At 39.9% G+C, this 27,460-nt stretch overlaps 2 protein-coding genes across 5 annotated transcripts in view; one reads left to right on the top strand and one right to left on the bottom strand.

Annotated features, from left to right (window-relative positions):
- The window catches only part of LOC114666379 (neuronal PAS domain-containing protein 3), a 764,183-nt gene extending 742,551 nt beyond the window's left edge, over positions 1-21,632 (top strand). For all 4 annotated transcript variants that reach the window (XM_028821218.2, XM_028821217.2, XM_051920026.1 and 1 more), the window contains 3 exons: positions 7,551-7,698; positions 8,074-8,189; positions 15,308-21,632. In XM_028821218.2, coding sequence (XP_028677051.1) covers positions 7,551-7,698; positions 8,074-8,189; positions 15,308-16,647 — 1,604 coding nt within the window. In that variant the 3' untranslated portion in view covers positions 16,648-21,632. The remainder of the gene's footprint in view (positions 1-7,550; positions 7,699-8,073; positions 8,190-15,307) is intronic.
- The window catches only part of egln3 (egl-9 family hypoxia-inducible factor 3), a 526,600-nt gene that overhangs the window by 287,292 nt on the left and 211,848 nt on the right, over positions 1-27,460 (bottom strand). The window lies entirely within an intron of this gene.

The following is a 27,460-nucleotide window of genomic DNA, read 5'->3' as shown; positions in this document are numbered from 1 at the left end:
TAATAAATTTGCAAAAACCTCAAGTAAACTTTTTTCACGTTGTCATTATGGGGTGTTGTGTGTAGAATTCTGAGGAAAAAATGAATTTAATCCACTTTGGAATAAGGCTGTAACATAACAAAATGTGGAAAAAGTGATGCGCTGTGAATACTTTCTGGATGCACTGTAGATCAACCCCACATAGAAGTGGGAAAAGATGAAAAGAAGATGATCTTTATAAGTCCCTATCTCTTTTGAAAGGATCTTACCAAACTCTCGACCATTCCCATACTGAAAGAACCTCATTTCCACTTAAGTCATGGCATAGGATTGTTAAAAAAAAAAAAAAATCCTACACATAATCTAAGAATTTCATTGTCCTGGATCTAGTGACTGTAATGTGAAGTTTGCCATAAAAGTCTTGGTTAAGTTAACTGGTGATTCAAAATTGGTTTTTTTTCTTGCCTTGTATCCAGTGCTGCCAAGATAAGGATATGGGATGACAGAGCCCAAGTGGGATTAAATCGAGTTTGAGAATGCCATGTTTGTATACACGTGACACAGTCCTTGAAACAGTAAATACAGTAAATATCGATGAACAAGGAAATTCAAAAATTCACTAACCTGCTGCTGTAAAAAAGTATGAAACATGTTTGACACCTTATGATGTTGTATGCTATTAATGATGCAATATAAAGTAAAGATCTGTGGATTGACTCATGACTCTTACTGCTGCCAAAGGAGCTTCACCAGGTATTGATTTAATTTGTAATTCTTTTTGAAGAATTCCAGCATTGTTCTTTAGTCTTACAAGTGTAGCGTGTGTTGAGTTGATTAGTGACACAAAACTATTTTACCGCATTTTCAAGAAATGTATGAGGAGCTGAAGACTCTACCGATTTTTTACAGAGCAAAATATGAAACATCAGGGGTGTGTCTGATTTTCTAGAAGACTAGACAAGCTGTGTCACTCACTCATTTTTAACCTTGGCCACTGACTCCACATCTGCTTCTTTCTCCTGCTCTGGCCACCACTCTTTGTCACCTTTCTCCCCTCATTTGTATCGTCGTCATGACTCAGGATGAACCCAATGACTACTTAACAAGTAAACCAATTTCTTTCTCTCTTTGTTAAGAGTTGTTGAAGAGTGTTATGATTTGTGTTAGTTTTAAATGAATTACTCATCTTTTGGGAAGGCGGCAAGCTGGTGGTGGCAGTGTGATGCTCTGGATAATGTTCTAGGAAAGTCTGGGTCCTGTCATTCATGTGGATGTTACTTTGACATGTACCACCCACCTAAAGATTGTTGCAGACCACATACACCCCTTCATGACAAAAGTATTCCCTGATGACGGTGGCCTTTTTCAGCATAAAAATGCATCATGGCACACTGCAAAAAAATGTTTTGTGGTGTCCATGTCTTGATGACTCGCAGCTATATTGGCCAAATGAGGGGTGCCTCCACAATATTAGGCAGGTTGTTTTAATATCATGGCTGATCAGTGTATGTACCCAAGGGGGAAAAGATACACTGCATCTGTCAATCCAAAAAGGGTCATTTTGAAAAATGGGAGTCTGGGTGTGCCAAGCTGGGAAGGAACCAAATGCCTCTCAACTCAGTTCCAAGTCCTGAGGGCATAAGAAATTAGAGGGCCATATTTTCAAATCTGTGATATGATTTTAAGGGATGAGCAAGGAAACAGTCTATGGAAAGAGGGAGAAGTTTAATTTACCTTCTATCGAAGAGGAAGATAGGCGGCACAGTGGAAGCAATGCTGTCCAACAACAAGGAGGCCAGGGTTCACATCCTGGGTACTCCATGCATGGAGTTTGCATGTTCTCCCTGTGTCCATGTGGATTTCCTCCAACTGTTCCTGTCCCCCCCCCACTGTCCAAGGAAATGCACTGTACATAAATTGGTTTTTCTAAATTGGCCCCAATGTCTTTTTGTTTGTGAGTGTGTATACTCTGTGATAGACTGGCACGCTGTCCATTGATTCTTCTTACCTTGCACCCAATTCTTGTTGGGAAAGGCTCCAGCCTCCCACCCCAGGATAAGCGCTTTTGGAAAATGGATTGATGGGAAAGCAAGATAGAAGAAGAGGTATGTAATGAACACTCATCATCACGAGTTTAATGGCCACTTTCAGGGCTTAAACACATATACCCCAAGTCCTTCTCCTCCACTCTAAGATCATGGGCATCATTTAGGGCGAGACCCCTTCCTTTCATTTCATACCTTCAAACGCATCTTCTTCAGCATCCCTCTGCACTTTAGTCTGTTTTGCTGCAAATATGCATTGAGCTGGAGTATTAAAACCCAATATGGCACCTACAACTTATTACTGATACCTAAAACAGCGAGTGTGTGCTGCAGCTCAGACAGGTTAACAGAAAACACAGACCATGCTCTTTTTTTCTAATAGTTTTTGGGCTCTACAATTTAAAAAACACTTTAATGTATCATCCCTTTTTTGTCTGTGGTTGTTTCTACTTTTGGAAGGGTGATTAATGCAAATGCATATTAGCAGAAAGGTCCATTTAACAGCTAATTTCTCCAACTTTGTTACACCCTTTGGTAGTGCTTCATTTTTAGCTGAGGGGGACAAAGACATGCAGGGAAAGTGTGACTTGTTCAAGCTTGCAGTGCTCTCTACTGGCAGCAAGAGTGTAAAGTACAGGGAGGGCGTACTCACCACTACAGGTCTATATGGGGCAGTTTATAACAAATTGATAACTGATAAGATTACTTACATTGCAGATATATGAATCATGTGATTAAACGTGTCGGAAAAAATATCCCCTTTAAACCATGCATTTGTGTCATGACTGTATATGGGTCAGCTACACTCTAAATGCACTGCACAAGCATTGCATTTACACTAAAAACTTTCAATGCATCTTTAGCAGATACAAATATAGTTTTCCCTTATAAAATGCAAATTAAAGAAGAAAACTGCAGCATATTATTAAACCATTCTATAATTCTGCAACAAGCTTTCATCAAAGCTGCAATTGTGTAGCGGTCAGTCTGGATGTATGAATGGAGTCGAGATTGTTGGGATAAAAATCTGCTTGGATTGTTCAGTAACCGTGACTGGCTGTCCGGTCTCCGTATGTGATGCCTCACATTTTCCTGTTTATGAGAGACTGCAGCTTTGGCTGAAAAGAAAACACATCTGATTTCCGAAAATGTATGCCTGTCTAAAGGCATGTTGCAGTGGCATTATGGTATCTTTCCACTGGTGCTGGCATTAATTCCTTATCCAATCTTTTTAGAATAAGCAAGCCATCAATAAGCCAATGCATTCAGTGCTCTGCAATCAGCTATGTAGCAGACATACGTACATCAACAGTTGGGGGGTTTGCTATATGCGGTGGTACAATTACATCCCCATCACACATGGATTATTACAAACAAAAGATACAGTGGTGTGAAAAACTATTTGCCCCCTTCCTGATTTCTTATTCTTTTGCATGTTTGTCATACAAAATGTTTCTGATCATCAAACACATTTAACCATTAGTCAAATATAACACAAGTAAACACAAAATGCAGTTTTTAAATGATGGTTTTTATTATTTAGGGAGAAAAAAAATCCAAACCTACATGGCCCTGTGTGAAAAAGTAATTGCCCCCCTTGTTAAAAAATAACCTAACTGTGGTGTATCACACCTGAGTTCAATTTCCGTAGCCACCCCCAGGCCTGATTACTGCCACACCTGTTTCAATCAAGAAATCACTTAAGTAGGAGCTGCCTGACACAGAGAAGTAGACCAAAAGCACCTCAAAAGCTAGACATCATGCCAAGATCCAAAGAAATTCAGGAACACATGAGAACAGAAGTAATTGAGATCTATCAGTCTGGTAAAGGTTATAAAGCCATTTCTAAAGCTTTGGGACTCCAGCGAACCACAGTGAGAGCCATTATCCACAAATGGCAAAAACATGGAACAGTGGTGAACCTTCCCAGGAGTGGCCGGCCGACCAAAATTACCCCAAGAGCGCAGAGACGACTCATCCGAGAGGTCACAAAAGACCCCCAGGACAACGTCTAAAGAACTGCAGGCCTCACTTGCCTCAATTAAGGTCAGTGTTCACGACTCCACCATAAGAAAGAGACTGGGCAAAAACGGCCTGCATGGCAGATTTCCAAGACGCAAACCACTGTCAAGCAAAAAGAACATTAGGGCTCGTCTCAATTTTGCTAAGAAACATCTCAATGATTGCCAAGACTTTTGGGAAAATACCTTGTGGACTGATGAGACAAAAGTTGAACTTTTTGGAAGGCAAATGTCCCATTACATCTGGCGTAAAAGGAACACAGCATTTCAGAAAAAGAACATCATACCAACAGTAAAATATGGTGGTGGTAGTGTGATGGTCTGGGGTTGTTTTGCTGCTTCAGGACCTGGAAGGCTTGCTGTGATAGATGGAACCATGAATTCTACTGTCTACCAAAAAATCCTGAAGGAGAATGTCCGGCCATCTGTTTGTCAACTCAAGCTGAAGCGATCTTGGGTGCTGCAACAGGACAATGACCCAAAAACACCAGCAAATCCACCTCTGAATGGCTGAAGAAAAACAAAATGAAGACTTTGGAGTGGCCTAGTCAAAGTCCTGACCTGAATCCAATTGAGATGCTATGGCATGACCTTATAAAGGCGGTTCATGCTAGAAAACCCTCAAATAAAGCTGAATTACAATAATTCTGCAAAGATGAGTGGGCCAAAATTCCTCCAGAGCGCTGTAATAGACTCATTGCAAGTTATCGAAAACGCTTGATTGCAGTTATTGCTGCTAAGGGTGGCCCAACCAGTTATTAGGTTCAGGGGGCAATTACTTTTTCACACAGGGCCATGTAGGTTTGGATTTTTTTTTCTCCCTAAATAATAAAAACCACCATTTACAAACTGCATTTTGTGTTTACTTGTGTTATATTTGACTAATGGTTAAATGTGTTTGATGATCAGAAACATTTTGTGTGACAAACATGCAAAAGAATAAGAAATCAGGAAGGGGGCAAATAGTTTTTCACACCACTGTATATCACTTCATTTTACTCCAGGCTATAACCGATTATCACCTGCACTAGTGCCATTTGACATGAAATGAAGGCTGACATGGGCAGCCCAGTGGAGCAGAGGTAGCACTCCCACCTCACAGTAAGGAGACCGGGGATGTCTGTGTGGGTTTCCTCCAGGTACTCTTGATTCCTTCCACAGTCCAAAGACATGCAGATTAGGTGAATGGGTGATGCTAAATTGACCCAAGTGTGTCTGAGTGTGTGTGTGTTCACTTGGCAATAGGCTGGTGCACTGTCCAAGGACTATTGATAGGATAGGCTCCAACTACCCCGGGACCGTGCTCTGGCTAAGTGAATTTGGAAGGCAGACAGATGGATGGATGGAAGCAAGAGGAAGGATGACATTTGTGGCTTATCAAAAAAAAACACATACTTTGGAGAGAAAGCGTAAAGACAACTTGTCAGTCTTCGAAAGAAAGAAAGAAGACTTTAACTCGTTCACTAAACAAATATAAAGTTTCATACTCAGTGAAGTTCTATGCAGATGTATTGCTGTTGGTATAAATATATCCCTGTCATGTTTCTTGACACACTTCTACTGAATAATTTGTTGGCTAAAGTTGTCAGTGTTATTTAGTGTGTCATGGAGAGGATGTGCAACATTGTTCATAATGGCTCTCAGTTTTCTTTAAATTCTCTCCTTTGCTATGACCTCCAGGGGGTCCAGAGTATGCTCCATAACTGAGCCTGCCCTTTTAATTAGCTTGTTGATATGGTGGGCCTCTCTTGAAGTTATGTTGCCAGCCAAACACACTACAGCATAGGAAACTGAACTGGCCATCACAGATTTGTAGAAGGTGTTAAGGATGTCACTTCCCACATTGTGTTCCAAGACCAGTCCAACCAGTCATGGATGTGGACCCCTCCCAAGTACCTGTATTGAGTGCACCACTTACATCCATTCCTTAGATAGTGACTGGGTGTAGAAGCTCTTTGGTGTGGTGAAAGTCAACAACCAGTTCCTTGGTTTTCCTGATGTTAAGTTGCAGACCATTCTTTCTGCACCAAGAAACAAAGTTCTCCACCTGACTCCTCTGCTCTGTCTCATCCCCCTTATCAATACACTCCATATGTGCAGAATCACCTGAGAACTTCTGCAAGTGACATGACCTGTTCTTATATTTATAAACTCAGGTGTACAGAGTGAAGAGAAAGGAGACAGGCCTGTTCCTTGTGGTGCTCTAGTGTTGCCCATATTTATATCAGAGACACAGTTCCATTATGCTAAGAGATGTGTCCATCTGTCACACAATTACTCACAAACCACTGGGGCTAGAACCTTGATCTTGGTCTTGGTCTTACTCCTAAGCTTATGGTGTGATATGCGCTGGTAAAGCAAAAAATGTGTAGCAGTTACCTCTGCAAAGTTATCGGGGTTCGAGTCTTTCGTAGAGCAAACTGCTCGAGCAGGTGACATGGGAGACAGGAAAAGTGACAAAGACAGACAAATTCCTGTGCCAACTGACCTGTTCTGTCCTCACAATAAAGCAATTTGTTATGATCACAAAGTTCACATAGTGCAGTGCAATGCTAAATGGAAATGCAAAAAGGAACACCAGGGGCAACATCGCCTAAGCATTTAGCCAAGCAGGTGACCAAAACTGACAACAGGTTAAGCCCGAATACAAAACCTCCGAGCAGCAGGCTAATACTATGGCTTATCGACAGGCCGCACATACTCCAGAATGCAAGAGCAACAATAACACTGAAATGTCAATTTTTGGTTGAGGAGCACTACTTATGCAAGTTAGATCAGTGATGTGCTCACTGTGGGGTGGTATTTTGTCATACTAAAAACTAAAGAATGTGTGGCCAACATGTAAATACCCTTGTTGTGTACGAATGACTTGTATTTGAGGACCCGAGGTCTGCAGGTTTCCTAAAAAATGTGAACAAAACAGCTGAAATATATTATGCCCATGTCACACTCCCTGCTTATATTGTGTGCTTTTTCTAAATCCAAAAGAGCCATTAATTAACAGCTGGTGAGATGAGCCTTTACTGCTTGTGCTTAACAGCATTGGCTAAACTTCCATTATTGCTGTATGAGCAAACGATTATACATCTTTATCATTTGTGAATCTTTGGCAACAACAACATTCTTGCTTTGTCAACTAACAGCTTTGGTTAAATCTTTTGGCTCACCACACTCATTTGCTTTAAAGCCAAAGAAACACCAAACTGGCAAATATGATTTCTTCTTAGCCACCAATTCATCCATCTGTGCTTTTGTATAATGAGCTTTGCTCTGAACAATGAGGGCACCCTGTGGTCAAACTGAAAATGACAGGAATTGCAGAATAGAAATGATGGCTTGCTCAGCTAAAAATGGTGATGTCCCAACCATAGCAATAACATCATCAATCAGCAGTATGTAAAGGGTTGACTGATCAACCCTGTTCTAGACAGATCATTCTGCTGTTCTGTGATGGTTAGAAAAGCTTTGTTAAATGTCTTATGAACTTTTTTTTTCCTTTTTTTAGTAATGAACAAAGGTCAATGTGTCACAAAGTACTATCGATGGATCCAGAAAAATGGTGGATATATTTGGATCCAGTCAAGTGCAACAATTGCTATAAATGCCAAGAATGCCAATGAGAAGAACATCATTTGGGTCAACTATGTGCTCAGGTAGGGGGTGCTCTGTGAGGTCAAACTGTGACAGGTGTGACATGTGACATCAACTGACTGCAGGGCTGGGGGGGTTTGGGTTTGGGTGGTGGAGCCCAACAGACCATCACACCATTTTCTGATGCCAAAGTTGGTTTGTACATTTTGAACACAGTTATAGCCCTCTGGTCGCAGATTCCATGCACTTTCACACATTGCTATCTGGTCAATCAGAGGGTAGCTAAGACTGTGAAGGTTTCCCCCAAACCCTAACATACACCCCAAAACCTCACATCTAGTCTGAATGATTTGAAGTTGATAATGAAGACATGACCAATTAGATTCTGGCTGACTAACTCTAACTCTCTGACTAACTCTGTTCTTCTGATCTCACAGCAACCCAGAATACAAAGACACTCCCATGGATATTGCACAGCTTCCCAATCTCCCAGAGAAAGCGTCAGAGTCTTCTGAAACATCAGACTCTGAATCAGAATCCAAGGAAAACTCAGGTAAGGAACAGCACGGTTCTATCTGTGACACACTAGTGCCTTCTTGCTTGCTGGTAGCACAGGGACCCAGTGAACTACAGGTTCATACTTGAGGCAAGATGCACAGAACAGTTGAGAGAAAAATGAGAAAGTAAAATACCTTGTGGCACACTAGCTAAGTCATGAGGCATTAACTCCTTGGTTACTGGTTAAGTTCCTTCATCCAAAAATGAGACCCAAAAATACTTTGTGGCACTATAGCTAGGGTACAGGGCATTGCTGGTTCAGGTCTGCATCCACTCACTGTACGACCCTAAGCAAATCACGGTAACACTTTAGACTAAGGACAACTTAGGTGGATCTGTTAGTTACTGCTATGCAACAAGACCTCAACAAATGTTTAGTGTGATCTTAACTAGACGTCTACAGTGCAGACAACCACATTTTAGAACAGTTGTCAGCCTGCAATGTACCCATGAGTCAGTTCCTGAAGTGCAGTAAGCCTTAAACAAAGGAAGTATGAAGAAGTAAGTGTCTAGGAGATGCAGTATAAAAAGTCATGTAACCTGTCTGTGCTCCAACCGTAAATAATGGATGGAAGCAACTGCATTGTTTCCAGATCTTTAAAGTCACATTGGATGAATGCTTCTTCTAAATATTTATAAGAATACTAATAATCACTTTGCAGAGATAGTGACATAACAATGTCAAAGTGAAATCCTATCACTGTGATTCAATGTTTAATAATAAAATGTGAAAATGTCCATGGGGTGAATACTTTTTGTAAGCACTGTAGCTATAACTGTGTTTTTGGGCCAATCATAACTGAGACTGGCACAACACTTATAGTTCCACTCCCCTTGAACTGAGAAATGGAGAATTGTCTTTGTCAGGTTTGGAAATGACCCCAAATGGCATTTCACCCAACCCTTATTTTTCCTCACAGTTGTTAAGGTCACATTGTCAGCCTACATCCCCATCCTCACTTATGGTCATAAGCTCTGGAGTAGTGAATGAAATATGAGACATACCTGTAAATACAAGCAACCAAAAGGAAGTTCCTGAGTTCATTCTTCAGGATGGAGTAAAACCCGCAGTTTCTCAAATCTTCTCTATTTTATTTATATAAAAAATCCTAAGCCTAAAAGTGCAATGATTTTGTGTAACGATTTTATGTCATGTTTTTTGTCACGCTTTAAATCAGGCCAATTTTAAAACCTACATATACAGTATATGTTTGGTATCATTTTTTTTCAGAATTTATCGAAATTTAATGTTATGTTATTAAACAACGTTTTTAAATTATAAACTAAAAAATATCAAGAAATATCCCATGAGATGAGATTTTGTGCCAAAAGATTTTACCATGCTCGGGGCCAGAAATAAAAGACAAAGAGTAGGACAGCTGCTGTACAGGCGTGTAAATGTTCGAAGCGCCATGCGAGATGCAGATCACGCGGCACGGCAGCAGCAGTAAACCAGCAGCTGATCGAGCAAAGAGGAGGTAAAAAAAAAAAATTAAAAAAAAAAAAAAATGTATTTGTCTCCCATTGTATCACCATTTTAGAGGGGGTTTCTGAGGAGCGACCGCGTCTCCTTGGGGTGCATTCAGTCTCCCACTTGCGAGCAGCCAAGATGCGAAGTGGCTGTTGCATAGCTCAGGCCGGGTGGGGGTTGGGGCTGGGTGGTTTACGAGCAAAGTGAGCAGGGGGGGAACCCCTTAATAATAATAATAAAACATTTTTATGTACATAGTGCCTTTCCAATATTCAACGCTCAAAATCAAGAGGAGACTGCTGTGTTGGCTTGGGTAAGTCGCTAGGATGCCCCAATGTCAAGTGTACCAGGCATTGCCCATTGGTAGAAGACCTAGGGCACACTGGATGGATTGGCTCTCTCGACAGGCAAGGAAGCCTCTAGGAATTCCCAAGGAGGAACTGGAGGACACTGCTAGGGATAAAGTGGCCTTCACATCTAGCTTGGCTTACTGCCACTGCATCCCTCACAACGAAAGGCAGAATGAAAATTATGAGGATGACGTTTAAAAACAATACACTGCTTCCAATGAGCATAGATTGAATTGTGAATTAAACTCTGCTCATAGGAATGAATAATATATCTCATTACAGCTGCACACATGAGAAGCAATGGATCCCTCCTGAATATTCTAAACCACCTGCACCACAGCACTGAAAGGCTTTGGCACAGGTTAATTAATTGGATCTACTTCAAATTAATTTTACAAAATGCAGGAAACAAACATCTTAGTTTTTTTTTTCTTTTCCAAATAATATGGATGCAACTATGAAATAAAACAGAGCAGCAGAGTCCAAGACAGTTAGGTTTGACTATGGCAAGAACAACAGACCCCTGGACTACTAGATTAAGAGTTCAGGTTATTAACAGAACAGAATTAATGGTGGTTTCACAGTACACACATTAGAAAAGCATGCATGGGACCAGTCAATAACTCATAATAAAACCACTGTCGTCTGTGTAAGTTCTATTCAGGTGGACATATGTATATTGATATGTGTGCATGCTTATACCTATAAATAACTAGTGATAGTTTTGTAGCTCAAGTGTGAGATATTTATAGCAAAAGCAAGCCTTACCTAATCAAGGTAGGCAGCTTGTACCTGAACAGAAGACATTTCACACATTTTCTGAGAGGTTCAAATTTTTGTGCTGTAGTCAAGAACTGAGAAAACGTTAGCTAGAGAAGCATTCAGTTACTTTGAAAATGTGCCTGCAAGTCACTGGCAGCTCTAGGAACAAAGCCTGCCATCAAAGACTATACAACGATGGCTACTCCCCAAATAAACTTTGAAGCTCGTCCATTATACATGATTACCTCCAAATGCCATTTTTAGAAAATGCCTCCTCCTCTCATCTAAAGTAAGAACACAAATGAAGTTATGACCTTCACTATCAGCCTCACACAATTCCATCAGGCTTCTTTCAGTTGTTACTATTTTAAGACTAAAAACGAGCATTAAAAGATAGTTAAGTATACCCTTCCGTTTGTGCCTTATGTTATCTCTGGGCAAGGTAGGTGGTGGAAACTGATTTATTGTTTTCAGCAGAGAACTGCAATTTTTAAAGAACACAAGTCCTAGGGATGCTCTCTCTCAGCTGTCCTTGGAGCATCTGGGAATTCCCCAGGAGGTGCTAGAAGACATTGCTAAGGATAGGGTGGCCTGGTCATCTCGGCTGAGCTCAGCGTGTTGCCAGCATGTCCTTCATCAGGATAAGTGCACCATTACACACCGACATCCACTGCATGCACCCAGTCATAAATAACTCTTACATTTCCATCCTATGGTTAGCAATAGAGATGCAAATAGTTTTAAATGGTTTCACCTTGCAAGTAGTCAGATGCAGTGTCAACAATGGAAAATATTCAATCAGAATCAGTCTTGGAAATATTTATTTACACAAGAAGGTAATCTTTATATTAAATCTGAGACTTTCATTTGATAGTCAATAGTTCAAATGCCCGATTATATGCACTGCCATCTTTTATAAGGGTAGCACAATGACACCAGAGGTCAAAAAACACATGACCAGCAAAAGGAACTGTGCCCAAGCAAACCGGCACACAAAAAGCCATTGCTCACTGATAACTAGAAAACAAAATGTTGCTAAGCTAATGTCAGAATAATCATTTTCCAATAAAAAATGGCAAGTTAATCAAAATATGAAAGGCATTATATGAAATGCATAACATAAATAGACAAGAAAGGAGCTGATAGATAAAGATAGATGTGAAAGGCACTATATAATAGACAGACGTAATTGTGAAAGGCACTATATAATAGATAGCTAGATGTGAAAGGCACTACATTAATAGACAGATATGAAAGGCACTATATAATAAATAGATGTGAAAGGCACTATATAATAGAAAGATAAATAGATGTGAAAGGCACTGTATAATAGATAAAAAGATAGATATGAAAGGCACTATATAATAGACAGACGTGAAAGACACTGTATGACTGATTGATAGACACAGTGAATTTGTGTAATCTGTACACATTACAACAATGACCCTATAAACTTATTATATAGCAACTTTCACAACTACAGTAGTTTAATATCTTTTTTATAGCATCTTTCATATATATCACTTATTATGGTACCAGAGATCGGTGACATATTGCATACTGAGTAGCACATGGCAGTAAGAATTTCACAGTAATCTGTACACATGACAAGAATGACCTGTAAATTTATCCTTCACAAAGCAAAAGTTTTTATTGTGATTATTTTTACTGTCTACCAATGTCTGCTTTTATGAAGAGCCTGTTTTGATTCACACACACAAGAACACAAAAAGGTGTATGGCCTGAAAAGCAGGAAATGTCTCCCTATTAGCCTGCCCAAATAAGGCCCACTCCCAGACAGCCTGGCTGGCTTTGGCTTATACTGAGCCAAATGGGGCTTTGACTTCTAAAGTGCTAATAATGGTAAACTCCCAAGAAGATATTACAAATTTCAATTTTGATTTGCTATACTTGTGTTAATACCCATGGGGAAATTGTCTTTGTATGACTTTTGGAGGTCAGAGCACTGGGTCAGCCATTATACAGTGCCCCTGGAGCAATTTTCAGGTTAAGGGCCTTACTCAAGGGCCCTACAGAATAGAATCCTTTCTGGCAGTAACAGGACTTGAACTGGTAACCTTCCAGATACCAGCACAAAGCCACGATTCTGTCCTCATAGGCCACGATTCTGTCCTCCATAGGACTTCTTGACATAAATGAAAAAATAACAAAATACTCAAAAATATAATGTAGCAATTCCCTGAAACTGGGATTGGAGAGAAGATGCAACAGAATAAAGAAGTAGTTGCAGGAAACAGTTTAACAATATAACTAAGTATAAAGCAATTATGAAAGAAATTAAACAAGAACTATTTAAAGCTAGCTATAAACCCCACACTGTCCTGGCCATTAAGGACTCCCTAGAGCTTTCTGTCAAATTCTTGCTCCAGCTCACACCGTTTTCACTACATCTTCCACTCACCATCACTGTCTACCATTTCTGTTTTTCTGGCCCAGTCAAGATACCACCCCTTTTCATTTCCTCTTAGTGTCAATCCTTTACCCCGTGCTGCTCTCCACCTCCATCGCCAGACCCACATTAGCCAGCCACCATTCTACATTCTGGCTGAGTTAACAAGGCAAACGTTTTTACCTCAAAGGCAATCCACAGTGACCAAGCCCCAGTACAAAAGTCCAGTAATTAAAATCTAAAGACAGGCAAAATTACCAGCAAACCAAGAAAATCAAAATAAGGGCAAAACTTACAAAAGAAAACTCTCCTCCACCAAAGCACATTTGAATAAAGGTGAAGGAACACCCTTTCGCAGCCTTCCTTTATAGGCTGGGGGCGGTTCCTTGCGATGAAGTAATGATGGCCCCGCCTCTAGGGTTTCACCCACAAAATACAAGCAACCTTGGATGGTAAGATTACCCACAAAAAAAAAAGAAACAACAGATCAACAATAAAAGAAAACTGACTGAGAATACATAATATTGTTATGTGTTTTTATTGTCTAATTAACATAAATGTTTGTAATTAAAGAATCTAAAATCAACAAAAAAAGGATATTAAAAAGAAATCTAAACCTGGCTTAAATACAGGTCTGTGAAGTCACAGTTGGAGTTGTGGAGTCGGAAAGTAATTATTGGGTTACTGGAGTTAAAGTTGGTAACAACATTCCAACTCTGAGTAAATGTAAATTCAATGTTTCAAAACTTTCAATTTCACATTCAAGGGGGTACCCAAAAATAACTGGAATTAAAAAAAAAAATTGAAGGAGACTAAAGTTTCAGGAAGTAAAAATTATTAAAACAAAGTACTCTCCATGTGAATGAATGCACTCGTCTCAACGCTTTTCCCACTGATGTAAACATTTTTGGAATTTCTGAAGAGGAACGTTGTCCAAGGCCTGCAGCCATTGTTCTTTGACTTCCTCCATGATACAAAAATGCTTTCCTTTGAGTTCTTTTTTTCATGTGGAACAAGAAAAAGTCACATGCAGCAAAGATTAGGCGAGTAGGGAAGGTGGCAAGAACTCCAAGATACACAAGTCAATTCAGAAATCTCTTCAATAGTTTGATGACGATCTTCGTAAATTGCAGTACAAACTTTTTCAAGATTTTCATCATTTCTAATTGTGGATGGTCAGCCAGATCTTGGTTGCTCTTCAAGTGACATTTCCCCTCGTTTGAAATGCGAAAGCCACTCGCAGACCTGTGTTTTACTTAAAGCTTCCTCTTTAAAAACAGTTTCAAGCATCACTACAGTTTCAGCAGCCGTTTTCCCCAAGAGAAAACAAAATTTAAACACAGACTCGCTGTTCTTTATGATCACCTATCACAAAAATCGCAGAACACGTTTAATAAGCATCAAGAAAAACCGACACAAAATGACATACGAACAACACACAGCAATATTTTTCCCATATTTCTTCCATAGTAGCAAATTTTCTTCTTTTCAGTCACAATTTTAATTTCAGTAACAAACAGAAGTCGTGGGGAGATAAATCTGGCAATTATGGGGGGTGTGAAGTAACCACCACATTGTTTTGGGTCAAAAACGCTTTGATAATGCAGTGAGAGCTGTCCTGATGCAAAATCTAGTTTTGCGTATGCCGCTTTTCCAGATGTTTTTCCTGATACTTGCCGTAGACGCCGCAGCACGTCAATGTAAAGTCGTTCTTGACAGATTGTTAATAAGCAAGTCCAAAAATACTGAAACACACGATCATCAAGGTCTCTAGAAAATCTAGATCCTACTCCCATACTATAAACTGATTCCAGGAATTTTTGCATCCCCCTCATAAAATGGATGCCTACAGCCACATGTGCCAAGAATTCCTGAAGCTAAGGAAACATTTCTTTCCCTAAATTAGACAAGGTGCTAATATTTAGGTCAAAAGAGTCTACAAATAATAGGATCCAAGTTTTCTGTAACTCTCATTATGAACACATTCAGAATAGGGACAACCGTTAAACCCTGAAAAACAACTTTAGGCTTACAATTCCCCTTCATAATGCATTTTCTTGTTGTAGCTCTTTATTTATTCTTAATTGTGCTTAATTTTGTGCTCTTTGTTTTCTATTTAGAGGACAATGAGAACTCCAAGTCTGATGGAAAGGGGCATCAATCAGAAAACAGTGAAGACCCCGAGTCTGACAGCAAAAAGCAGCCTGACAACCAGTCAGACAACGAAATGAACTGCAATGAGGATGGGAACAGCTCCAGCAACCAGGAGAGCCGGGACAGCGAAGACAGCTTTGAGCATTCTGATTTTGAAAGCAACAAGATAACAGAGGAAGATGGTTTTGGCACTCTGGGAGCCATGCAAATCAAGGTAGAACGCTATGTGGAAGGAGACTCGGCGCTGCGGCTGCACAGCCGCGAATCTGTGACCTCAGACAGTGCCAAGGACTCTGACAGCATGGGAGAAGCCGGCACACCGTCTTCCAGTAAGCACCAGAAGAGGAAGAAGAGGAGGAAAAAACAGAAGGGCAGTAGAACGACAAGGCGTAGGCTCTCCAGTACATCAAGCCCCAATGGGCTGGACCCCGCTTTAGTAGACCAGCCCCAGCTGCTCTCCTCACCAAACAGTGCCTCAGTGCTCAAAATCAAAACTGAAATCTCAGAGCCCATCAACTTTGACAATGATAGCAGTATTTGGAACTATCCTCCCAATCGGGAGATCTCAAGGAACGAATCCCCCTATAGCATGACCAAGCCTCCTGGCTCTGATCATTTCCCATCTCCACAAACCAGCAGCAGTAGTTTACATGTCGCCATTCCTGACTCTGTCCTTACCCCACCGGGGGCCGAGGCCTCTGGAAGCCGCAAGACTCCATTCAACAGCAGCAGCACTACATCCTCCTCTAGCACCTCCTCCAGTCTTGCGCCTGTCTCCTCAGACCCTCTGTCCCCACCACTTTCGGCTTCTCCTCGCGACAAACAGCAGGGAACTCCAAGTACTTCCAGCTCTTTGCTATATGCTGGGGACCTGGAGGCCCTTCAAAGGTTACAAGCTGGCAATGTGGTACTTCCATTAGTTCACAGGGTAACAGGGACCCTCGCCGCCACCAGCACTGCCGCCCAAAGGGTCTATACCACTGGCACCATCCGTTATGCCCCAGCTGAAGTAACCTTAGCAATGCAGGGCAATCTCTTGCCAAATGCCCATGCGGTTAACTTTGTGGATGTCAACAGCTCCAGCTTTGGACTTGATCCCAAGACTCCCATGGAGATGCTCTACCACCACGTTCATCGGCTTAACATGTCTGGGCCATTTGGTGGCGCCGTCAGCGCATCCAGCCTGACACAAATGCCGGCAGGGAATGTCTTTACCACAGCAGAGGGACTCTTTTCAACTCTTCCATTCCCTGTGTACAGCAATGGAATTCACACCACACAGACCCTGGAGCGGAAAGAAGACTAAAAAAAAAAAAGAAAAAAAAAAAAGAAAAACACTGAGACCATATTACTGTGTTCACTGTCAGAGACTCCGAGGCGTACGACTGTGTCGTTTCATTTGGAATAAGAAAAAAAAAACACTTAAGTCTAGCACTTTGAACCTGAGCAAGTTGGCTCATGTTGTGGAATTGTCCTCGTGTCTCTTTCACTTTCCCTCCCTCTCTTGTATTTCTCATCATGTCTTCTCTCTGTCCACTAAACTTAATTATTCTTTCATGGAAAGAGTTGACTTTTTTGCCTTCAGAGTGTCAAGAGTGCAGACTCCTGCTCTTTTGTCATCTTCTAGAAAGAGAAAAAAAAATGGCCATTTTTATTATTTGTATTTTGTGTCTGCATCTTTACAAAGATGCCTTCCATTTGTAGAAGTCTACTGTAAGGATGCGATTTTTTTAGTAAGTCAAACCTGACACTTCTTATGTTTCTTGATGTGATCAAGGCTGAAGGAGAAAGGAAAAAAAGAGAAAGAAAGAGAAAGTGCACCCTGTTTAACTAAGTTAAACCCGAGGGGCTCTTAAATTCTGAAGCGATTTGCTTCAGTTGATTGTTTGTTTGTTCGTTTTTTTTTTGTTTGTTTTCTTGAGAGAGTTTTGGGGTTGGGTGGGTTTCGCACTTTCCTGCGGAATTTTAAAGCCAACAGCTCCTTTCTTTAAAATCCTTACTTCCATGAAAGTAAAGCAATTTGAGTTCATTTCTGGCCTGGAAAAAGAACAATAGAAATAGCTTACTGCAACACTTAACATTTCTCCTTTTTGAAAATCATGGTGCTACCATTTAATAACCTCCGTCTCCATGACTGGAAAACATTTTGTTAAACATTATAAAAAAAAAATAATAATAAAAAAAAAAAAAAAAAGTTGTTGAAAAAGGCGGTTGTTTTATAGTGGGTCACCGCTGCAGCTTGTCCATCTTAGGAAAGCTAAAAATTCAAAAGGCACGGTGGTGGTGCGCTGCTTAGCACTGCTGCCTCACAGATCCAACGTCCAGGTTTTAAATCTTGCACCTGGCTGTCGTCTGTGTGGAGCTTGCACATTCTCCTTGTGTCTTTGTGGGATACACTGGTTTTCCTCTCACATGCCCTAACATGTGTGTTGTAGGTGGATTGGCGACTTTAAATTGGACCAGTTTAAGTGCGCTTGGGTGTGCTGTGTGGCGGATTGGCAAATCCCCCCCTCCCCTTCCAGGGTTATTTCCTGCTTTGCACCCAGAGCTGCCAGGTTAGGTTTAAGCCACCCAAACCCTGAATTGGATTAAAAGATACGAGAATGAGGGTTAGTATGTGTGCGCTCTGCAATGGACTGGCATCCCTCCAGGGCTGTTTCCTGCCTTGCGCCAAGTGCAGCCGGGATAGGCTCCGGGCAACCCCGCGACCCTAAATTGGATTAAGCGGGCTTGAGAATGTATGTATGTATAAAAAAAAAAAAAATAAAAAAAGGATTTTGCTTCAAAACCTTACTTTACCTCTGAATTAACAATCAAGTTAACTTACTTCAGGAGTCCTGCAGCCTTTAGGAAATTCTAAGACTTGGATGACAATGGATTTGGATGCAATGGTTTGTTGATTAATTTTTCCCTCTGTATAACTGAGGCTAATGTTCAACATGAATCTTTTAAGAAAGGACACTGTTTGTCTTAAAGGTTTTTAATTCTAATTATGTATTATTTAATAGATTCTTTATGGTTGGCATCCACTTTAAGTAATGTTATTGAATTAATTGTTCTTGGAGGTTTCTGAATAGATGTATCAGGTTGTAACAGGTACATGCAATTAATAAGGCAAAAAATGCATTTTAAATGAAAAAAAAAAGTGTTCACATTTATAATTTTCTCTATATTGCCAAAATATTATAGCAGAAAGATATATATAAATGTCACGAGCCAGTGTTAAAAACACAGTTGGGGTTGGTTTAAAAAAAGAAAAAGAAAAAAAAAAAAAACAAACCTTCCACTCCATCTTTTGGCAGCCGTTCATAAAAGGTATCTAATAACAAACGTGAGATCTGTAATGTGTACAATGTGTAAGTGTCCTTGGCTGTCAGTCTCATGGCAATTTCCGTGTTTGTTACTATATGCAGTATATACTGAGCTGATGTAGCTGTTTTGTCCTTTGTCTTCTCTGTGCTTAATCTCTAGTCCGGGGTAGAGTTGCTCTCGCCCTCCGCAGTCAGTCCTAGTGAAGCAGTGATTCTTGGGGGTTAGTGGTTTTTGTGTGGTGGCCTTCCTCTGTAGTGTCACCTTTTGCTGCATCTTTTGTCTGTATCCCTTTCTGTTTCAGCTATTGCTTTGCTGTTGTGTAGTCTACAGACCTCATCTTGTCAGAGATAAAAGACTCTGGAACTAACTCAAGGTTTATGGAGCCATTCTTTCTTTTCTCATTGGAAGAATTCTGGGTACAACTCCAGCTTCCAGCTTGCAACACATTTCTACTTTTCACAACAAATTTGAAAGAAAAAAATATATATGAAAATATTAATAAAAAAAAAAGAATAGTGCTTAGATGTATGTAACAGACTGATACCATAAAGCCTCAGTTGTAAAAACATTCCCAGAGTCCCTTGTGCTTACTTTGTACGCATTGGGTGTATTTCATTGGTTTCCACCAAACTTGTTGACATAGCAGATCACACAGCAAGCAAGACAGGTTTAACACACACACACACACACACACACACACACAAATATATACACATAATTTAAATGTTTCTTAAAGAAATAAAGTTTCAGACTATAAATCTATTTTTATAGATGTTTTGGAAATGCATGTTTATTACTTTACTTGATGTTGCTCAGTCCAGTGGTTTTGTCACTCTATGTCTTTTTTGGTCTGTCTCCCCCAGCTGAGCCTCTTGAAACAATGTCAACAAATTGAAAAAAAGACTGGATCTGGCTTGAACAGGGTCAACAAAGGACCTAAAACTGATCTGTTGTGGAGTTCCAAGTCCTCAATAGTTTATGTTGCTCAAGATTATTTTATGAGGTTTCATTGTGTAAATTTTACCTGTTGCCTATGCAACATATTGAGCAATCTGAAGGGGTCGTGCCAACTGAAAAGCAACAGCAAGAGTTTTAAATTCAAGACAAGTGGCCGGAGGGCTTGATGTTAGTATGTTAGACTGATTGTGCAAGTCATTTAAATGTTACAGTAGAGCCTCATCTTACACAAGGGATATGTTCACAGACATCAACTATACCATGAGTATATAAACCAATAGCTTCAAGAACAAATGAATATCTGACCCATGAAATACAACATACCCACATACTGTAATTATAAGGAGTGAGTGACTCAGGCTTGTGCATAAAGCTACACCAGAGATAAACATAGCACCTTGTGTTAATACAGTGCAATCACCCAAGCGTTGTTTCATAAACATCAGCATGGCAAAATCTAAACATGAGAAGATAAATACAGAGAGCAAGAGATAACAGTAATATGTGCTGGCATGAGTGAGTGTGAAGACTTCCGAGAGGTAGACATCCCACTCTTGCTCACACCATCTCACACTGCAGTAAGTGAGACAGACAGAGTAAGAGAGGCCTGTCTGGCCTCACAAAGAAAAAAAGACATCAGCACCCAACTCGCCAATTTCAACTTTTACATTCTTTTCCTTTTTATGTTCTGAACCCAGCAACCCTCAACAAGACACAGCAGGGTGAGAAAATGGAAGGGTACAACTGTATATATACAGGTGGATCCATCTCTTTGTATACTCATTTACTACCATAGAGAGTTGTGAAGAGGCACAGATTGTCAGATGAGGGTGCATGGTGGGAGATAATTGTCATATGCAATTGTCATATAAAGCTGCTGAGAGGCAAGGACTATTCCATTTGTGGTAGGTGCAAGATATAAGCCTACACAATGTAGAAGACATACAAGCACTGCCATAAATAAGTGAAATCAGAATCTCGTTCATTTGTAACTATGTAGGGAAAATGGGGATGACTAGGAAGCCCACAGAAGCAGATGGAGAACATCTCAATTCTCCAAAAAGAACAGTTGTTTAGAGCTGTGAGGCACAAGTGCTACCCACTGTGCCATCAACCCACCCTTTATTCCAGTGGTTCACAAACTCAGTCCTGGAGGCCCCATTTGTTCCAACCAGATTCACAATCGGCGAAGTCATTTTACCTCTAATTGATCTCATTTCATTAACTGGGTATTTCTCTCAGTCAGCATTTAAAAGAGCACAGCTGTGTTTTTTGTTCGTGTTAATAAACTGCTAAGTGTCTGTGTGTCTGTCTGTGTGTCCATCAGGTAGCTGTGTCTCTGTAACTCCAACAGATGCCACATCACAAACATTAACTCTGCTTTTTATGAACCCCATGCCAAGTGGCATATAACAGAGACGTATGCATTGCATGGTGCACTGCAAGCACTGACGTTGAGGTCGATGTTGATTACTTAGGTTTCAATCAATCTTGGATGGGTAGCAGACATTTAGAAAATACTGGTATTTTTGCTAAAGCTTTAAACGCTTAACTCTCTTGCAAAGCTAATTTACATTTTCTCTTTATAGTTTGCTTCCTTGATTATGTCCCTAAAAAGACATTTAACAATGACACTGATGATGGAGCTTGTATCTATATGATTAGATCCACCAACATACCCCATAGTAAATAACGCTGGTTTGAAAAATAAAATTGTTTTCACTCCCATCAAAACTTTAGCTGTTCTTTATAGATTTGAGGTTGCCGAATCCAAATCTGGCAGCAGAACTGCTCTAATTCCGTCCATTTTTAAGAGGTGAAGATTTAAAATAAAAACCAAAAATATTTATCAAGTGTAGAAGTCCAAACTTTATCTTGATCGCCAACTCTGACACCAAAATAAAGATGCTAGGCTTCTTTCACAAATGGCGTATGCAACCTTTGCTTTGCTACGAGGTGGATTCCCCACACACAGACCAAAAACTCTCCTGCTGGTTTGTGTAAGCATACACCATATGACACTTTCACAAAAGCATGACTTAAAACAACAAAAAAAAAAAAAATTGTAAAACAAGTAACTTTTGTGGTCTCAATAAAGGAAGGCTGTACATTTTTTTAACCAATTGCTTGCCTGGTTAAGACAATGGATGGACATGCCCGACCTTACATATTTCTGTAAAATCCATTACAATAACTTTCTCTCTTATGGACTATAAAAAGGCATCTTCCTAACTTTCTAAATATAAAATCCTGGCTATTTTGAAAGAATAAGAAGAGAGAGTAAAAAATATGTAGCAAATACTTGATTTTGGGCTGTTTCCACCTTAACTAACATTAGCAATTAGGGACACTGCCATTTTTCACCTCAAAATATACCTCAAATAATATTCTGAGTATGAAAAATATACATGTCATCAATCAACAGTCATTTTCAAAAAAACATTTTTCACTGAATCTGGTATCTTGTAGAAACTGTTTATGGTAAAGAAGGTCCAATTTCAGAAATGGATTCAGCACATCTAAAGCTATAAAGTACATCATTTATTTTTGCACCAGAGAATTTTGGTTCAGATGAGTGTAATGCATTAAATAAACAGAACACCTGGAAGACCAGAATGAAAAAAAAAAAACAAAATACTTGGCACATTCTGATAAATAATGACAAAATTTGTTTTTAAATTTCAACACTAATCCCAAAATAATTAATAATGAATTACAGTTAAATGGCACCTTTCTCAATATTCAATGTGCTCTACATAAACTGAGAAAAAACTTCAACCACCACCAATGTGTAGCACCCACATGGATGATGCAACAGTAGCCATTTTGCACAAATGCAGCCACCACACATTAGCAATTAAGTGGTGATAGAGATACTGGCCGGGCCCAAATCTGCCAAATCTGGAGTGCAGGTGGTATGGCTGCTGAGGCAGAAACTGGGAAATAACAGCTTGGTTAATTAGGTTAGGAGTTCAATTAAAAAGAGGAGTTGGTTGGAACAAAAACCTAGCGCCCCATGGAGTACACGGGGTCTGAGAGCCACTGCTTTATTCCATCTGCCCGTCTATTTTCTAAATCTGCTTTTTTCTAACTCAGTTCCCCAGCAGTTCTCAGGCTCAAGTCAGGAGCTAAGCACGGATCAATCACTTGAGTACACACAAACTTACTAGACCAGTTTTAATTTGTCAGTTAAACTAAGAGGCATGCCTTTTATTTTTTTTAATACAAAGTGCAAAATATATACAGTACACACAAACACAAGCACATTAAGGTATGTTTGTAAGTTTGCATATTTGTGTGCTTGTGTGTGTGTGTTTACACTAAGTCAGGGAAACATCAAGAACATAAGCTTTGTTTACTTCTAATATAATGTAATATTCCACATGCTAATTCTCCATTATCCCACAGGTTTTTCTCTTACATCTCCAAATAAACGTGCAGGTTAAGGAAAGTAGCAATTGTAAGGTGTCCCCAGTGTGAGTATGCGTCTGCGTTTGTGCTATGTGATGCACTGATGTCCCAACTAAAGAACATAAGAAATCTGACAAACGTTGGAAGACCATTTGGTCCATCAAGCTAATTTGCTTAGCTACTAGCTAAGTGGTCTCAATATCTCATCCAAATCCTTCTCAAAGGTGGTCAAAGATGTTATCTTGCAGCCAATGTAGTCACAATAGCCCCATGCTACCCTGAACTGGAGTAAGCAAATTTGAGAATGTATGTATGTGTGTATGACTGTCGTAATTTTTCCTACAATTGGGCACACATGGTTCACAATGTAGTGTATGCATCACCTTCATTTTCTCATCCTCACTTGAACACTTTCACTTCTCCTAGTCTCACTCGACTGAATCAGACTTTGACACGTTTTAAAGCTTTACAGTTCTTTAGCTTCCACCCTGCTGTACCCCACTACTGTCATGATGAAACGATCAGGTCCTGTTGCTTTTCATTGGTGCGGTCAGGTTCGGCACAAGAGTCCAATCAATGGTTGAGATTTGCTTAAATATGTAGCAGTGACAACTCATTGGAAAATCCACACCAGTAGATTTTCTCTTACCTTAACAAATTAAAGATCTAAGAAATTAGCTCTAAAAGGAGATAGCGCAGTGGACAGCCTAAGAAATACACCCATATGTTGCAGCCAAAACAGCGGGAGTGCTGTTTAAATGTTTTCTGTGTTGTGTCAAAATGATTTCTGGTGATTAAAACTAACAAATAATCTCAGCTGCTGTCAAATAAATAATGTTTCAAATCTCCAACATGAAAAAGCACTCCATTACCTGTGAAGACTGTGTCTGTGTTTTTAACTATTTCTTGTACAATTATACAGATTCTTTTATGAGGACCTTGGTGCCAAGTAGCTGAAGAAAAAAAAAATGGGGAACGGGATTCTCTTAGTATCAATGTTAACAGTGTTACAAAGTCTAAATACAAAACAAATTAAAACATTAAAAAAAAAAGAAACAAAACAAAAAAGGCGATGGTACATTTTATTTTGTGGTTTTTAAAACATATGACTAACTGATGCTAATTCTGAGTGCCTGGCTTATTTTCTAAACATCTTTTTCATTGACCATGGATTATGCTGCAAATCAGAAATGTACATACTTCATTTACAACAGGATTATTTTATACTTTTGTAGATTTTTCATCAGTTCAAAGAAACATGTCATACATGGTTGCCTTTATGTAACTCAATTTTGATCATCCTGCAGGTGCCATTTTCATAATAAACTTCTCTTGGATTTGTTACTATCTGGCATCATTTATTTTACATCTGATCATCTCGACTGAGTTTCCCACTTGCAGCTGAGTACCTACTGCTTCTTATTAATTTTCATTTCCTCTTCCTATGAGACGTTGTGGGCAGGGTGCCGTGGCCTCACTTTGAAGTACTTGTGTCTACTCTGGACGGACACAAGATGGCTTTGGGCAGACTCCGCCTGGGCTCATTTCCATTGGTACCGCTGCCCGTCAGCTGCCCAATTTGTGTCTGCTGTCATTGGAATGCTGCCTGCTTTTCATGTTTTTGTTAAACTGATGCTTGCTACTCTTAGCAGTTGTGTTTGTTTGATTTGGTGGCAGAGCCTTTTTTGAATGGCTGGCATAGAGTTCTCGGTGTGCTTGCAGCATTTCCCATTTAGTTTGGGACTTTTCAAGACAACGTAAGGGGTGACAGGTGACTCTGTACAGACTGTTTGCTGCTTTCTCTCTTTTTTCAAATATATACAGTTCCATGCAAACATTTGGACACCACTGGCCAAATTACCTATTTTGTTAATATTTTAAATAAAAACATGTTTGTCAGAAAGCAAACTAAAACTGCATTTATAAGACAATGTTAATGTTCAGTTATGATTTACAGTGTCCTCCAAAATGTTTGGGTCAAAGGCCCATTTTTCCTTGATTTCCATCTCTGCTCCACAGTTTAAAATGACAAATCATACATTTTAGACATTGTTATTAAAGTGCACATTTCAGATGATTATTTTAAGGGATTTGCAGACATTTCAGCTACACCATGTAAAAAAATGCCAACATTTTTTCTACACGGTACTCCCATTTCAGGTCACCATAACATTTGGGACAATTGGTGTCACAGGTGTTTGTGATTCCTCCGGTGGGTTTCATGGCTACATAAGATACCTCAGCATGCTTCTACCATTTGCAGTCTGTAACTGCCATTGTTCAACATGTGGACAATACGTGAGCCAATGAATGTCAAAGAAGCCATTGTGAGGAGGTAAAACAAGAATAAAACCATTTGAGACACCAGTAAAACCTTAGGGTGACCGAAATCAACCGTCTGGAATATCACTAAGAGGAAGGAACGCAATGGTGAGCTCAGTAGTTGCAAAGGGACTGGTTGGCCCAGGAAGACCTCCACTGCTGATGACAGAAGAATCCTCACTATGGTCAAGAAAAAGCCCCAAGCAGACTTCATGAACAGAAACACAGATACGGAGGTCACACTGCAAGCCACAAAAACAGGATGGTCAGCTTGTGAAAAAGTACTTTAAAAAGACTACATAATTCTGGTAAAAGGTCTTGTGGACAGCGGAGACAAAGAAGAACTTGCATCAGAGTGATGGCAAGAGCAAAGTGTGGAGTAAAAAAAGGTACTGCCCAAGATCCAAAGGAGACCACCTCATCTTTTAAACATGGTGGCGGGGGTGTTACGGCTGGGGCATGTATGGCTGCCACAGGTCCTGGCACACTTCTCTTCGTTGATGATGGAACTGCTGACGGCAGTGGCGCAACGAATTGTGAGGTGTGTAGAAATATCTGGTCTGCTCAAGTCTAGTAAATGCCTCCGAACACATTGGACGACACTTCATCCTACAATAAGACAATGATCCAACATACTTATAAGCCAACACAAGAGTTTTCCAAAGCTAAAAAATGGAAAGTTCTTGAATGTATAAGACAGTCACCCGATTTAAATCCAATTGCACAGGTCTTCCATATGCTGAAGAGAAAACTAGAGGGGACAAGCCCCTGAAACAAGCAGGAGCTGAAGATGGCTGCATTAGAGGCTTGACAGAACATCACCAGATCCTCAGCACCTGGTAGTGTGCATGAATTGCAGACTTCAAGATATGCGACAAAGTACCCTGACCATATAGAAAAAGTGTTGTGTGACTAAAATATATGCAAATCCCCTTAAATAAAAAAGTAGGTACTTTACAAATCAAACAATTCAGACTCGATTTAATTTTAAACTGTGGAATAGAGGGGTAAATCAAGGAAAAATGTGTCTTTGTCCCAAACATTATGGAGATTTGATAAACTGAACAAATGTATAAAAAATAAGAGTCAATGTGGCATTTTCAAATGTTTGGGAACCCTTTTGTAAGTTGTAAGGTCTCTGAGCTCATTAGGTTCATTAATGTGATCTGACGTAGCTTGTTAGGCGTTAGTCTGGTCGAGAACTGTCATTAGGTAGTGCCAGCTGATGACAATTAAATAGTCGAATCAATTCTTGGACTCTTCAAACAGTATGCAATACCCTATCCAACAACCATGGGCTCTTCTAAGCAAAAAACTTAAAAAGCAAAACCATCATCTGACTGCAAGGGACCTACCGAGAAAGAGGTGGCAGTGCATTGTTCTACCGAGCAGCGTTACTTAAACAAAGATGGAATTCATGGAACAGCCATCTGAAGACAACCATAGCAGTGATCTCATCACAAAAAACAACAGCATTTTGAAGCAATGTGCTGTTGACAAATGAAGTTAACAGCTAACTCTTTGGCTACAACAACAAAAGGTATGTTTGGAGACATAGAAGTATCTGACGAATTAAACACCTTGACAACTGTTAAGTATGGGGTGAATCTACTTTTGCAGCTAACGGGACAGTAAACATCGTGCAAGGACAGAGGAGAATGGAGTCCACTAAATATCAACAAATCTTCAAGGGGAATGTCAGTCAGGAAATTTAAGCTGATAAAGTGGATGAAGGCTTCTACAACTGGACAGCAATCCAAAACACAGAGAAATCTGTTTACGAAGTACCTAAAGAACACAAGGTGAAGGTTCTGGAATGGCCAAACTTGGACATCATTGAAAAGCTGTGGGTAGATCTTACACGTGCTGTGCACACAAGACAGTCCAATAACATCTTACAACTGGAAGCAATCTGTAATGAACAATGTTAACATTAATTTCCTAAACAAGAACTCAAAGACTCAGTGCTGGTGGCAAAAAACTTTTGTAAGCTGTGGTTTTTGCCAAAGGGGGTTTCACAAAGTATTGACATAGTAGGGTACCCAATTATTTTTTTTTTTTTTGCAAATGCCGCTTTTGCCCTTTCATTTTTCAGTTTGTTTCAGTTCATCAAATAA

Source organism: Erpetoichthys calabaricus, chromosome 16, assembly GCF_900747795.2.
Source record: "Erpetoichthys calabaricus chromosome 16, fErpCal1.3, whole genome shotgun sequence".
Classification (NCBI taxonomy): Eukaryota; Metazoa; Chordata; class Cladistia; order Polypteriformes; family Polypteridae; genus Erpetoichthys; species Erpetoichthys calabaricus.
This window is presented reverse-complemented; position numbering and strand designations above follow the sequence as displayed.